Source organism: Phyllobates terribilis, unplaced genomic scaffold (assembly GCF_046119375.1).
Source record: "Phyllobates terribilis strain yellow unplaced genomic scaffold, ASM4611937v1 Scaffold_1__5_contigs__length_1240528914, whole genome shotgun sequence".
NCBI lineage: Eukaryota > Metazoa > Chordata > Amphibia > Anura > Dendrobatidae > Phyllobates > Phyllobates terribilis.
Window position 1 is genome coordinate 73828419 of NW_027362761.1, and position 16028 is coordinate 73844446.

The window sequence follows — 16028 nt, forward strand, 5'->3', positions numbered from 1 at the left end:
AGTGCTAAGAGGGTTAATAGGGCGTGCCAGGGATGGTTTTTATGAGCAGTCATAAGAGATGGGTGGGATTGGCTGCTCACATATCCCCACCCCAGGGCGTGTGTATAAAATGGAGACAGAGTGTATCATTCAGTGTCTGTGGCTGGAGGTGTGGAGACCTCCAGTGTGTCTGTGCTATAGGACACTGACCGTGAGCAGGCGAACCTGGCATATTGTATTGGACTGTTTACTTTCTGTTTTGTTACTTTGTGCCGGACAAGGCTGTCTTTTGTTTACCTTTCAAGGGCGGTTTATGAGGCCTGAATAAACCTGTCTTGCACATTTTTAAGAAACTGACTCCTGTGCCTACCTGAAACGCAGCTCAGTGAGTACCAAACCCTACAGTTCCTATAAAGCCTTGTCAAAAACAAGTCACTGGAAGATTTTAGACTCTATTAAAATGGAAACTTTATTTAATATTATTAACCCCTTCCCGACCGGGCAATTTTCTGTTTTTGTGCTTTGGTTTTTTCCTCCCCTTATTCCAAGAGCCATAACTTTTTTATTTTTCTGCTGACATAGCCATATGAGAGCTTACTTTTTGCGGGACAAGTTGTAATTTTGAATGACATCATCCATTTTATCATGTGCTATACTGGAAAGCTGGAAAAAAATTCCAAGCGTGATGAAAAAAAAAAGAGAAATTCCGCAATTGTTTTTTTTTTTTTTCAATTTAGGGTGTTTGATTTACGATAAAAATGACCTATCGATATAATACTCCAGGTCAGTACGATTATGGTGATACAAACATTGATTGTTTTTTTAATTTTTATTTTATTAAGTGGTTGGCTTTCACAGGAGTACTGTCATGACAGGCACAGAGGTCTTCAATAAACCCCTGGCTGCCATGCCAACCCATCGGCACCCCAAGATCACGTCATAGACGTGCTGACGGGCATCGCCACAAATCCTACTCCAGTTCTTGCAGGAGTAAGATTTGTGGTATAGTGATTGCTGCCACCCACTTGTCATGAATTTGACGAGCAGAGGTTGCCACACCCCTGGTGAAAATAGTGTAAGAATGCCAAAAATCGCATAATTTTAGAGCAGCCTCCAGTTGTACCAAAATGATGTCCCTTTTCAAAGCTTTTTACTCCAGGATACTGGCGTAAAAGCTTTGATGGATTGGCCATATGTGTTATTAAATAGTACTATACCATTTAAAAAGATTAGCGTTTCTGTCAAGGCGATAATTTTGTGTTGGGGTCAATGCAGGACAAATATTTCTGTATACAATTTCTCAATACACAAAAGGACTTTGGAGGAATACTGCCCACTCTGAACACCAACACCAATGGTCTTGCTCAGTGATACCGCCAGTTGAGGAGAATATTTTTAGATCTCCTTTAGAGAGGAAGATAAGAAATGTAGTTACAAATGATGCCAATGTATTGGTAAGGGACCTGTATACTCTAAATGGAGGCCTATTTGATGTCAGTGTCTGAAGTCACATTGGCTATATGTACAACCCTGCCCTTGATTTATGACTTACCTCCCATAGCAGATTTAATAGCTTTAAGGCTCCCATGAACATTGGACTAACCTCCATTGAACCCCACAGATATCAATGGGTTCAACCAATAGTCTAATCTCCAGGGAGATAAGGATCTGGCAAAGTCTGATTTCAGACTATTGATTCTTTTGTTCTTTAAGAGATAAGCCAAGGCCAGAGAAGCCCGTCTGCGGCTGTCATGCAGAACACTTGGTAGAGTGAATGCTCCTGTGTATGGCAGGGGCGGGCGAGCTAGCTGACAGCTGAATGATCAGCCTAACCATCCTTCAGCCGACAGCTATATAATGTGTTTGAGGGGCTTAATTCTTTTACGTTCTGCATTTTAAATTTAATTCGCCTTTAAAAAAATGTTTCTTACCTCTACACAGCTTTGAATGAGACCTAAACACGCTTTTTTGTGTATTTTCCATGTTACTAATAATGAATTTTCTAATGGATTTTTTATTGAAAATCAAACTCTATTTATGAAGTATTGCTGTCTGTGACTGCATGTCAATAATGCAGCCGCAGCTCAGCCTATGGCTCTCCATCACCGTTCTGTACACTGTATGGAGCACACAAGGTTACGTGACCACAGATACTTTCACTTTGGCCATTGCTGTTAATCCTGGACAACCCTTTTAAATTTTGAAAATTGTGAAGATTTTCCCATTTGCTAAAAGTATTGTAGCTCTGGAATCCTAAACTATGAAGAAATCTTTGGACCCTAAATTAAAAGAGAATAGAGTTTCAAACTATAAGCTAATTTTCATGCTCAGCCGTTACCCATGTTTTTTTGTGGATTTTTTTTGCACTATTTTGTTCAAAGTGGTTGACAACTTTATATATATGTGTATATATATATATATATATATATATATATATATATATATATATTTGTTTTTTTTTTTAAACTGTTTTTGTGACTTTGGTGGCAAATTGCTCCAAAATTTTGGTGTACTCAAAAATATACCAGAGAGGGACTAAAGTGAAGCTGCTCGAAACTTTCCGACTTTTTAGAAAGTCACAATTGATGAATCAAGTGACTCTATGCTAGTCTGCTGGAGTCCACCCACGAAGTGGAAAGCAAAAAAACAAACAGGTGAGCATATATATAATAGACAAAAATACACAAAACTAGATAAAAAAACAAGTGCAAAATCAATGAAGAATTGGGGCCTATGTGTATAGACACTTATGCAAAGCCTCCATGGTAAAATCAGCAATATTCAATTACATTTTCTGCTTTACATTTTAGAGCAAAATTTGAACCCTGGTCTAATCATAGTAGTATATAGTATTACGCAGCTCCATCTTACCTGTAGCATACTAGTATGTGAAATATATAGGATACAGTGACTGCACTTGATAGGAAAGTAGTGGAAAACCAAACACCTGAAAAAAAAATAAAAAAATGTCAATTTGATTTGGCAATAGGGAAGACAAAGGGCTCATACTTATATGCGAGAAAAATGGACAAGTGCAATCTGATAAAAAATCGGATTGCACTCTGACCAATGTTATTTAATGGGTTACATCTCATCTGCGATTTTTTTTCTCAGCTGAAATCGGACTGAGAAAAAAATTGCACCATGCTGCGATTTGCAGTGTATCTTGGACTAGACTCGCCAATGTAAGTCAATGGGTGTGAGAAAAAAAATGGACGGCATATGGACCATCCGTATGCCATCCGATTTTTACGGATACATTACCATTCTGTAGCACAGAACTCTGTAAATGGTCCTGTAAATGATTGCAGAATAATAGTTGCAGAGAAAAAAAAACGCATTGCATACGGATGGCATACGGATACTAGGTGTGAAAAATCGCATAGGAATCGCATGGCAATCGCATGACACTCGTCTGTTTTTTTGGTCCAGAAATCGGACCATTTTTTTCACACATATGCATATGAGCCCTTACTATGCTAAACGCACCAGAATTCTGGCTCAATTTGCAACAAAAATCTGTCCTATATTCCTTGTATAAAATTAATCATGTGTTTCAAATACTGGACAGTTTTGAAAAGTGTCTAGAAACTAGTGGCTAGGAGGCAATGTTAAGAGAAGTACCTTCATTTTGGCACAAAATATTGGTCTAAATTAAGCCAGCCAAAAAATAGTGTAAAGAAAAGTGACTAACATATGTAGTAAGGCTTTGTTCATATGGCCAGTTGTCCTCCCTTTGTAATGGAGCCAATATTAAAAAAATGGATCCTTAACAAATGGAGCAAAAATGGATAGAAAATGGAAAACAAAATGAAATAGATTCGTCTTAAAAAAAATCAAACATACATTGGTTTCCGTTTTGTTTTTTGTTTTCTATTTAATGAATCCATTAGTAGGTTTCTCTAACAACTCCTGCGTTCTGGGCATGAGCAATACAAAAAAACATTTTGTCATATACTTTAATGTTGGAAAAAAATATGGATCCAGTTGCTATCCATTTTTTTTGTTGGACAAAAAACTTGTGCAAACTTCGGTTTTTGATTTGGCTAAAAAAACAGCAGCTGAAAAGACGCAAACAGAAGGCATGAATGGGTCCTGAACATTTTAATTCTGTTTTATGATCCACAACAGATACAAAAATGGAAATAACTACTGGACATGTGAACAAGGCCTAAGATATGCCAAATCAATCACACATTGTCTGATCCTTGCACCGGCTTTACAATTGAGCACTGACAATGTTCCCCAGGGTTGTCTTTTGTAAGTAGCTGTTAGGACATACCAAAGGTAGAAGATGTATAAATCAAACTAAGAAATATAAATAAATATATAGAAACTTGCATATTGTCAGCAACAGAGTTAGAAAAATATTCGACATGTCGATATGTCACAGAGGCATATTAGAAGTAAAGCTGGTGGGTGTGGACCGTGTCCTCACTAGAGCCTCTGATTGTGAGGATAAGCTGGGCTGCTGGTAGACATTAGGGACCACTCCAGGGCAGTCCCCGGGACTGCAACAGCTGACAGGGGGGTCAGAGGCACGGGTACGAGGTACCGGAGGGTGAAGACAAAGACGTGGTCAGACAATTCGAAGTCAGGGCAGGCAACACAGGTTCGATACACGTAGCCGAGGTTAGGAGCAGAGAGGTCAGAAAGGATGGGTAAACAAGCTGGGTCAATAATGGGAGACAGAATATGGAGGAATGCATAAACGGTTGCTGGCAGGCTATGAAACAACGTTTGGGCGAGGAATGGAGGGTCGAGTCGCCTGATATATCACCTGCTACCAGGTGACAGGCTGGGGAAGCAAATCTCTGCAGGACAGGGTGGATACAAATTCCTTCAGAGTTTAGCCATGCCCCCCTATGACTCACAACCAGCACAAAGCAACTCATTGCAATGATCAGCTACTGGGTGGAGCAGAGCAAAACACACATTGAGTAGGGCGGCGCTTAGAAGGCATGCGAATGGTCGGCGTAACAGTACTCCCCCCTTATGCACTCTCCTTTTTTGGCCAGACTGACGATGAAACCATTCCAAGGTTACCTTTCAGTATGCAGAATGTCCTGACCTCAAAGACGTCCAAGGGACCCTCAGGAACAGTGGTGGCAGAAGTGGCATGGGGTTTCGAGAAGCGATTCAAGACCACCGGCTTCAGAAGCGAGACATGAGAGGTGTTTAGGATCCATAGATTCACAGGGAGATAAAGACGGCAGATCACCGGATTAAGTTGCCTCAGGATTTTGTACGGACCGAGGTACCTGGGAGCGAACTTGTATGAAAGCACCTTCAGGCGAATATTCCAGGATGTCAGCCAGACTATCTCCTGGAAGATAATAAGGCAGTGAACCTCTCTTCTTGTCTGTATGAGTCTTCATCCAAGACACGACTTAAAGAGTGAATCCTGGGTTTGCTCTGTAGAAAGCCGCCGTATGAGGCATCAGCTGCTGGTATCCGGAGTAAGCAGACATAGGAGAGGGCACTAGAGGATGCTGGGAGTATACTATGAATAATGGAGATGCTCCGAAAGATTCCCCAACGTGGTTATTCTAGGAGGTATAGCAAGCATACCTTGAGGACGAGGCCAGGAGAGAACGGCAGAAACCTCTGGATCCATCTTAAGACCCTGGTTGGAAACAATGTAGCTGAGGAAGGGTAAGGAGATTTTTTAAAGACACACTTGTGGCAAAATGGTTCTCCCGGAGACGCTGCAGAACTTGAAGGATATATCTCCTGTGAATAGGTAGATCAAGGGAGAATATCAGAATATCGTCCAAATACACAACCACAGAAACATAGTGGATATCCCAGAAGATATCATTAATAAACTCCTGAAACGCAGCGGGTGCATCACACAGACCAAAAGGCATGACGAGATATTCGTAATGACAGTCACAGGTATTAGGCTATGTGCCCACGATGCAGAAATGCTCAGGATTTTTTCCTGAGCGTTTCTGCATCTCCCTGGCAGAAAAAAACGCATGCGGATTGTACATGCGGATTGTACATGCGGATTATACATGCGTTTTCCTGCCAGGGACATGCGGAAGTGAAGCGTTCTTCACTTGCATTTCCGCATGCGGGTTGACAAGCGCTTTCTAAGCGATTTTAGCATCACTTGGAAAGTGCTTGTCAACTTGGTCACACTATATAAATCCATGCAAACAGGATGGATTTATATAGTGTGACCCGAGAGAATGTCAAAAAATAAAAAAATAAATCTATACTTACCATCTGATGGCCCACGGTGTCTTGCTTCGCTCCGTTCTCCCTTGCCGGCAGCGGTACACTGAAGGACCTGCCGACGTCAGCATCGCGTGACCCGTCACATGACTATGACATCAGTGCAGGTCCTTCAGTCCATCGCGAACTGCCGGCATGCGAGGAGGAGCGCACCGTTGGCCACCAGAAGGTAAATATATATTTATTTTTTATTTTATTCTTTTTTTTACAGGTTCTATGGTACCCAGGTCTGGAAGAGAGTCTCCTCTTCTCTAGACCTGGGTACCATCCGCACATTAGAACGCATGGAATGCGCATCTACATATACAGTGATGCGTAATCCATGCGTTCTAATGTAAGTCAATGGCGGCGAAAACACAGCACTTCCGCAAAATAATTGGTAGTGCTGCGTTTTTTTCCGCAATGATAATCCGCAGCGGAAATTTCCGCAGCATGTTCACAGCACATGCGGATTATCATTCGGGAACATGGCAGACCTTCTATCATGTGTTTTTTAATCGTTTCTGCTTAAAAAACGCATCGTGGGCACACAGCCTTAAAGGCTGTTTTCCATTTGTCGCCCTTACGGATGCGAATCAAGTTGTAAGATCGCAGATCCAATTTGGTGAAAATCTTAGCTCCACGAATCCTGTCAAATAGCTCAGAAATCAAAGGCAGGGTGTACTTGTTCTTTATAATGATTTTGTTAAGACCTCGATAGTCTATACAGGAGCGTAAGAACCATCCTTCTTAGTGACTAAGAATAAGTCGGCAGCAGAAGAGGGCTTATGGATAAGTCCCTTGGCTAAATTCTCTTGGATGTATTCAGACATGGTCTGAGTCTCAGGTAGATATAGAGGATACACCCAGCCCCTAGGCAGTGATGTACCAGGTAGAAGGTCGACGGGACAGTCATAAGGTCTGTGGGTTGGCAGGACCTATACCTTCATTTTACAGAAGACTTCTGCAAAGGCACGATACTGGATGGGCAGAGAAGCAAGGTTCTAAGGCACAAAAGGCGGAGTCTTGGGCGTGACATTGGTTAAGCAGTTGGAAGCACAATACGGTCTCCAATGAAGTACTTGACCGGAGAACTAATCAAAAAGCGACGCATGTTTTCAAAGCCATGGAAGACCCAAGAGAACTGAATTCACAGATTTGGGTAGCACGTAGAAGGAAATCATCTCAGTATGCAGGACTGCAATCTGCAGCGTGACTGACAGCGTGATGAATCGAATAGACTCTGCCAGGAGATGTCCGTCAATGGAGGCAATTGTCAGGGTGTGATCCAGCTGTTGAGCAGGGAGCTGAAGTCGACAGACTAGATCCAGATGAATGAAGTTACCTGCAGAGCCGGAATCCAGATGGGCAGCAGCAGAGAGGGACGTCTCCTGCAAGGTGAAGGTAACTTTGGTCAGTAGCTTTGGAGAGCAATTACTTTCATCTAGGATCGTCTTTCCGGCCAACCCTAGTTGTTGGAGTTTCCCGGTCTTACAGGGCACTGGCGAACAAAATGTCCCTTGCCTCCACAGTACATACAAACATTCTTCCTGTACCTCCGCTGTCATTCCTGCACAGAAAGTTTGGCCCCCTCAACTTGCAACGGCTGAATGGTCAGCAGTGCGCTATGCGGTAGCAAGGGAAACTGGAAGTTTTGGAGCCAGTCTGGATGGCATGAAGAGTCACCGAAGCTTATTCCTGAGCTTGCTCATGGAAGAGGAGATCCATCCTAGTGGCCAGGTGTATAAGGGTGTCCAGTGAGGATTGTAGATCTCTGCCAGCCAGCTCATCCTTGATACGACCAGACAGGCCTTGTCAGAAGGTCGCCACCAGGCCCTCTTTGTTTCAAGCCAGCTCTGACGCCAAGATTCAGAAGTATAAGGCCACAATATCCGTGCTCTGCCTTAGACACAGAGACTAAACAACAGAGGAGGTGTGACCTGGGACCTCGAATACAACTCGGAACATCTCCAGGAACCTTCAAACATTGTGGATTTCCGGACCTCCCAAATGGGGTTTCCCAAGCCAGGGCTTGTCCAGACAGCAAAGAGACCATAATTGCCATCTTGGTCTGGTCCAAAGGAAAGAGGTGAGCGTGGAGTGTGTGAAGTGTGAAATGAATCATCTGATTGATGAAGCCGCAGCTCTCCTTGGAATCTCCATTGTAGCGGGACAGAAGTGGAAGCTAGAGTTTAGCAGTTCAACAAGAAACTGGAGCAATAGGTGGTTCCCTCAGAGAGGCTGACTGTCCAGAGGAGGGTTGACCAGACAAGGTAGAAGCGGAAAGCAGGCCGGACATTGTTGCAGACCGACCCTGCAGCTGGGTGGGCCTGCATCAGCTGGCTCTGATGCTCATGCTGAGAGCAGACCTCCTCATACAATACTTGTACACTTGACTTGGGATCTCTAGGTCCCGATTTGTCAGCGAAATCCATGGCCCGAACGTAATTTAATGCTGGTGGTTGTGGAACCACTGTGCCACGGGCCCGGCTTACCCTGGAGGGGCTTGACTAAGTGTTTACCAGGTTTTCTCTAGAGCCTTTGATGCTGAGGATAGGCTGGGCTGACGGTAGACACCAGGTACCACTCCAACGCAGTCCCCGGGACTGCAGCAGCTCACCGGAGGGTCAGAGTCACGGGTACGAGGTTCAGGAGGGTGAAGACAAAGACATGGTCAGGGAAGGCAGCACAGGTTCGATACTTGTAGCCAAGGACAGGAGTAGAGATTTCAGACAAGATGAGTAAGCAAGCTGGGTCAATAAAGGGAGACAGAATATGGAGGAATGAATAAACGGGTGCTAGCAGGCTAGGAACCAATATTTGGGTGAGGAATGGAGGGTGGAGTCACCTGATGTATCACCTGCTAGCAGGTGATGGACTTGGGAGGCAAATCTCAGCAGGACAATTTGGATAAAAATTTCTGAGGAGTTTGGCCGCGCCCCCCTATGACTTACAACCAGCACAAGGCAAATCAGCGCGATGGTCAGCTACTGGGTGGAACAGAGCAAAACACACGGTGAGTAGGGTGGCGCTTAGAAGGCATGCGAGTGGCCAGCGTAAAATTAGAAGATGTGATCAATGAGGGACTTTTCTCTATGCCTACCACCAATCACTAGGATGAAGAAGCCACTGATCTCCGCTGAACAATATGCCCTTTCATTTGCTCACCTGTTGTCAGAAATGATGACTATGACAGGCTCAAAGTAACATGTTGCTCAGAGGGGTTCCACTGCTTTTTCGTTTTAGTGATCATAGGGGTTCAAATTTGAATGAAATGTACATAACATTTAATTTTTCACATTTTAAATTTTAGGTAGTTAAAAGTTTTACCATAAAATATTTGCATACCCACTAATGCTTCATTAAATTCCTTTACCGAAACAACTGTTTGATTGTATTGATCCCACGCTACATTTGGTGCTGCCTCCTCCATATCTTCTTCCCAGGCGTGTAGCAAATGTGCAATTTTTCTGAACACACTGTATTCTAGTGAAACAAACTGTTGAAGAAAATTATACATACTATATAGAACACATCTGAACTCTGGCTGATGTGTTTGTAAGTAATACAGATAGGCAATTGTATCAGGTAAATGACCGTACAAAGTCCTCTTGGTTCCTTTAAACATGCACTAAACCTTCACTGTAATCTCAATTTACTGGGAGTAGCCATTTCAAGCTGAGGTGAGGCTGACTTAATGGTACAATACAGTAAAGCTCCAGATGGCTGTCGGCCGAACGATGTTTCGACCAATCGATTTGCCAACAGCCATCTCCCATACACAAGAGAGCTTGCTCGGCTAAGCGTTCCTGTGTTCTCTATTAGGGAGCCGGCGGCTGACACATTGTCCAGCGACTTATCTCTGGGAGAACAATGCAATCAACAGTCAAAAATTGGACATGCCAATTGACATCTTTCCTGCCCATCACTTCAGATGGATCCACTATACACATTGGACCATCGTTTGAACCCGTCGATATCGACGGGTCTGGCTGAAATTAACCTAGTGTGTATGGAGGCTTTAAAGCGCACCTGTCAGCAGGTTTGTGTTTAGTAAACCACATACACTGTCAGGTGGGCACCGTTACACTAAGTAAAATTATACCTTTGTTGATGAAATCGGTAGAGTGGTTATTTTGTAATCTTTATTTTCATTTCTGACATAATGAGATGCTCGTGCTTCGGGGCGGCCTTTGGGGAGGGGCTTTAACTGGTGCTCTGCTTATGTATTCATATTTCTGCCTTCTGACAGGTCACTGTTAGTGATAAGCGAGCATGCTCGCTACTGCTCGAGATGCTCGGCACTCGCTGAGTATTTCCGGAGTTGCACGGCAGGAGCTCGGGTTGTTTCCCTGCATGTTTGGCGCTCTTTAGAGCGCCAATCAACATACAGGGATCGTTTGCCATACACTGTAATGCCAAAGCCATGTTGGTTGTGGCATTACAGTGATTGGCTGGCCGCACAGCGTCATCAGGTCTATATCAGACCTGGCGCCGCCGTGCTCGTCACAGTCTACTCCGCAATCAGGCAGTGTAGGGAGAGGTGCTGCTGAGCTAGGGAGAGATTTGGTTGTTTATTAGTTAGTGTAAGTATTCTACAAGATACTGTACATATCCATCTCAACTAACAGTCCTTCTGAGGACTAATCCAGCTGCAGAGATATCAGTGCTAGGCAGACAGGCAAGGTATATAGCAGACTGCAGTGCACATAGCAAGAGGGTCCATTCCATTTCTGTCTGCTGGTGCTTTTACAGATATTTGTAGAAATAGCCCCATGTATTAGGGGCCAGGAATATTTTTTTTATCTTAATCCTGATAATTTGCTTAAAAAGCAATCCAGAGAACACCGTTTTTCTGAGCCATTTGCTTGTTGGCACTGCAGAATACAGCTAGGTCCTTTCCATATTAAAGCACTAAAAATCCAGCTATTTAAGACTGTGGTTTGTCTGTCACACGGATCACATATAATTGCGCTGAAAATATTGCCATTTCTGGCCTCCATTGAAATTTTGTTGCAGTGTGTCAATGAACTTATTGACACGAGGTCGGCACTGTTAAAAATAGTTACCTACAGGCCAGATATTTAAAACTGTGGTTTGTCCGTCACCTGGATGACATATAATTGCGCTGAAAATTCTGCCATTTCTGGCCTCCATTAAAATTTTGTTTCAGTGTGTCAGTGAAGTTATTGACACCAGTTTGCTGTTAAAAATAGTTACTTACAGGCCAGCTATTTAAAACTGTGGTTTGTCTGTCACACAGTTCACATATAAGTTCGCTCCAAATTCAGCATTTGTAGTGAGCGTGGAAGATATTGTCCTCCATTTAAAATGGGCAAGGCACGTGGCAAGGGACGGGGAACTGGACGTGATGGTGATGGTGTGACGCGCCCCTGGGCCTGTGTCGCGCTGCGTTGCGCATGCGGGAGCTTACCCGGAGCCAGATCTCTTGAGGGTTGTAGTCTCGTGGCGGTGATCCGGTCCGTGCCCAGGGAGTCAGACTAAGTGGCGGTCTATGGCAGTAGATGTTAACTTGATCGACTACGCCACCCGTTGAGTGCGGCTTTGAAGCCGCCGCTGCAGAACAGTCCACTGAGGCCAGGTGTATGAGAATGTGCAGCGTGGTGGTATAACCCCCAACGGGAGGGGTATGGCCTCAGGGCAGCAGGGATAGATGATGGGGGTGATGGTGGTACACGAGCGCAACAAAGACAACTCGGGAGTCTTGGTGGTGCAGTTCAGGGTCTTTACTCACGGTTACTCGGTTACTGCTCCAGGCCACCGCTGCAGAGGTGGCCGCCTGTGTCGCGCTGTGCTCACCAGGTGAGGGGCTCGGTTAACTCCCAGGTCTTTCTGGAGTGCTTTGCAGGACCCCTTTTATGTCCCCTGTCTCTGGTCTTCAACCCCACTAGTGACCACGCTTATGTCCAGCTGCCTCGGACCTTCTTGGTGGGCAAACGTTGGCCTGCGTTTCCCAGGTCCTATGTGGTGCCTTCCTAGCGGGTGTGGTGAGGGGCTGCTCCACATGTAATGTCGCAGCCTCCAGTTCTTAGTTGAGGGTAGTTTCTCTCCTCCACTAATTTGGGATCCGGTTCCCATCTTCTTGACCTGACCCCCCTACTCAGGTAGCGGCGGGCGTGTGGTGGCTACCAGCCAGTCCACACCCCTGGGGTCCCCTCTGTCCTTCCTGGAGCCCAGTCTGCTCCTCTTCCTCCTTCTTCCCTCCTCCAGGCTCAGGCCTCCTGACAGGGCCTGCCTGTGGAGCAGAGCCCATAAAGCAGCTCTGCTCCCTGTCTTCTCCTCTCTCAACTCACTCCCTTTCCAAGATGGTGCCTCCCTTTATACTCCTGTACAGAGTGCACCCAGGATCTACTTCCCCCACGCACACACTACCGGGTTCCCTTCTCTAGGTGTTCCCTCCCCCCACTCCAGCCAGGGACATGCTCACTCGTGCCTGCATAACTAATGGGAGCACCGTCGAGCTGTCCCCCGGAAATGTGGTGTAGTGCATGTGGGTGTTAGGGTCCTGAGCCACACTCCATCCTTACCTGGAAGTGAGATATCGCACATCTGGGTGAGATGCAATACCTCTGTAGCAACCGAACCCTCGGGGTGCTACAGGTGCATGCAGAGGCCGAGGCCGTGGGCAAGCTGAAATTGTGGCAAAACAAACACCCACATCTTCTCACTCGACCTTCCTGTCCCAATTAATAGGGGACCACAGAACACCACTATTGAACACAGAGCAGTGTGAAAAGGTTACTGGTTGGATAGCAGATAATGTTTCCAGTCAATTAGCCACCACCACCACCCTGTCTTCCACACGGTCAAGTCTCAGTAGCCGTGAGTCTGGACTGCATATTCCTCACCCTGATCCTCCTTCCTCCCACCATGCCGAGTGCCCAGAGACAACTGTTCCCACACTTGGACACTCCGAAGAGCTATTCACTTTTCCATTTATAGATTCGGGCCTCTTGTCTGGTCCACTTGAAGCGGGGGCAAGAGCAGATGGCATTTAGCAATGCCCAAATATTTGAGCAGCCACGGTCATACAAAAGTGACAGTGGTGTCACAAGAGGTGGACTATGATGAGACACAATTGCCAGAAAGTCAGGAGGAGGACCAGGGTACAGAAGTGGAAGACGAGGTGGTGGATGATATAGTAACTGACCCAACCTGTCAGGAGGACATGCAGAGCGAGGACAGCAGCACACGGGGAGGGAGGCAGAGCACCCCAACTGCCAGGAAGAAGCAGTGTGGTGGCTGCAGACAGAAGGCGGGCAACTGTTCCCCGTAACATCAAAACAACAGAAGTTGCCAGTACAACTGTTAGGTCTTCCCGAGTCTGGTTGTTTTTTAAAGCCTCTGCCGATAACCCCCAAATGGCCATTTGCACCACCTGCCAGGCCAGCATCAACAGGGGTAACAGGCACATGGCAGCAAGGCACCCAACTTTTTGGGCCGAACCCCAGGGTCCAGGAACAGTTTCTGCAGGTGACACCACTGCTTCTTCCGCTGTTGTGCGTGCTAGCCAATCCCCTGTCCATAGTGCATGCGAAGATGCCTCCTGCCCTGCACCTGTCATTGCACACTCTCAACTAACACCATCAGCAAGCACGTCCTTGTCTCAGTGCAGCATTCAGTTGTGCATACCCCAGTCCTTGGAACGCAAGCGCAAATACGCAGCCAACGCCCCACAGGCCACACTACTAAATTCCCACATTTCGCGACTGCTTTCGCTCGATATTTTGTCTTTTAGGCTCGTGGAGACGGAAGCTTTCCACAACCTGATGGCGGCGGTCGTCCCTCGGTACTCAGTCCCCAGCCGCCACTATTTCTCTTGGTGTGCCTTCCCTGCATTACACAAGCACGTGTCCCACAACATTAGCAGTGCCCTCAACAATGCAGTTACTGGGAAAGTCCACCTAACCACGGACACGTGGATAAGTGCTTGTGGGAAGGGACGGTACATCTCGCTGACGGCACACTGGATTAACATAGTGGAAGCTGGGACCCAGTCGGACTTTGGACGGAACACATCCTCCCGATGCCGAGGATTGCGGGCCCTAGGTCATTAAGGGTTACCCCCACAGTCTACAGCTCCTGCACCTCATCCTCCTCAGCCTCATCCTCCTCTTCAGCCTCTATCTTCAAAATTACCACATCAGTCACAAGCTGGAAGCATTGCAGCACTGCCTCAGGTAAGCAGCAACAGGCTGTGCTGAAGCTAATATGCTTAGGTGACAAACAGCACAATGCTGAAGAGTTGTGGACAGCTCTGAAAGAGCAGGCAGATCTGTGGCTGACACAGCTGAACCTACAGCCAGGCATGGTCGTGTGTGACAATGGCCGGAACCTGGTGGCGGCTCTGAGGCGTGGCGAGCTCACACATGTACCATGCCTGGCCCATGTGCTTAACCTCGTGGTTGAGCGGTTTCTCAAAACCTACTCAGAGCTGCCGGATCTGCTTGTCAAAGTATGCCGCCTGTGTGCCCATTTTAGAAAGTCAGCTACAGCTTCCGCCACCCTTGCCGTGCTTCAGAAGCGTTTGCAGCTTCCGGCTCACCGACTGGTGTGTGATGTCCCCACGCATTGGAACTCTACACTGCAGATGTTGGGAAGGATTTGTGAGCAGAAGAGGGCAGTTATTGACTACCAGCGTCAACAAGGCTGTCGGTATTCAGTTCAGACTCCACACATAAGACCTCAGGAGTGGACATGGATGTCAGAAATCTGTACCATCCTCCAAAACTTTGAGGACTCCACCAAGATGGTGAGCTGCGATGACGCCATAATTAGTGTCACCATCCCGCTTCTCTGTCTTCTGAAACGCTCTCTGCTCACAATCAAAGAGGATGCTTTGCAGGGGGAGCACGATGAGATGGAGCAAGGAACCAAAAAGGGTGATTACACACAGTCCAGCCTCATCTCATCCCCATGTGGATTGGGTGACAATGAGGAAGAGGAGGAGGAGGAAGAACAGGAGCTAGTTTCATGTGCTATAGACGGTACTACCTGCACAACTGTCATACCGTCTGTTCAGCGTGGATGGCCAGAGGACAGAGAGGAGGAGGATGAGGAGAGCATGGTCAGTTGTCCTCTTGGTGAGTATAGTATAAACTTGGCACTCGTATGACTCAATGATTACTTTTTGTAAATTTTAATAAGGGAAAATGCAGTACAGAAAACAAATGTTTCGGTCACAATTGACCTTCATCAGTGTACAGTAATGCGTAGCCAGTAAGCTTGTGGTGGACAGATGTCCAAAAAGGTGCAGTGCGGTAGCTTTGGTGTAAGTAGAGTAAAGAGAGGAAGTCCTGAACGTGGGAACACGATATCCACCATTAGTTCCATGTGGCGTCACACAGCCGTCATTTTGCTGGAGGAAAAAGAATTTGCCTGCAGCAATATGGTGCCGCATACCGTGCATGCGCAGTAGTATCTCTTGGCAACTGAGAAATGCTGCGCATCCGCGGGAGGAGGGGGCCATATTGCTGCAGGCAAATTTCTTTGGCGGAGGGGGCCATTTTGGTGCATGTAAATTTCATGTGTGGCACACAAATTACACAGGCAGCATTTAAAATAGTAGGTAAGTCACTGAAAGCACAGTGACCTGTCAGAAGGCAGAAATATGAGTACATAAGCAGAGCACCAGTTAAAGGCCCCCCCCCCAAAGGCCACCCTGAAGCACGAGCATCTCATTATGTCAGAAATGAAAATAAAGATTATAAAAGAACCACAGGACGGATTTCATCAACAAAGGTATCATTTTACTCAGTGTAATGGCGCTCACCTGACAGTGGATGTGGTTTTCTAAGCACAACCCT

General features: G+C 46.0%; 1 protein-coding gene across 2 annotated transcripts in view; it reads right to left on the reverse strand.

The window, feature by feature from the left end:
• The window catches only part of LOC141208644 (stimulated by retinoic acid gene 6 protein-like), a 198403-nt gene that overhangs the window by 70696 nt on the left and 111679 nt on the right, over nucleotides 1-16028 (reverse strand). For both annotated transcript variants that reach the window (XM_073664586.1, XM_073664577.1), the window contains 2 exons: nucleotides 9550-9700; nucleotides 2851-2926 (listed from right to left, as the gene is read on the reverse strand). In XM_073664586.1, coding sequence (XP_073520687.1) covers nucleotides 2851-2926; nucleotides 9550-9700 — 227 coding nt within the window. The remainder of the gene's footprint in view (nucleotides 1-2850; nucleotides 2927-9549; nucleotides 9701-16028) is intronic.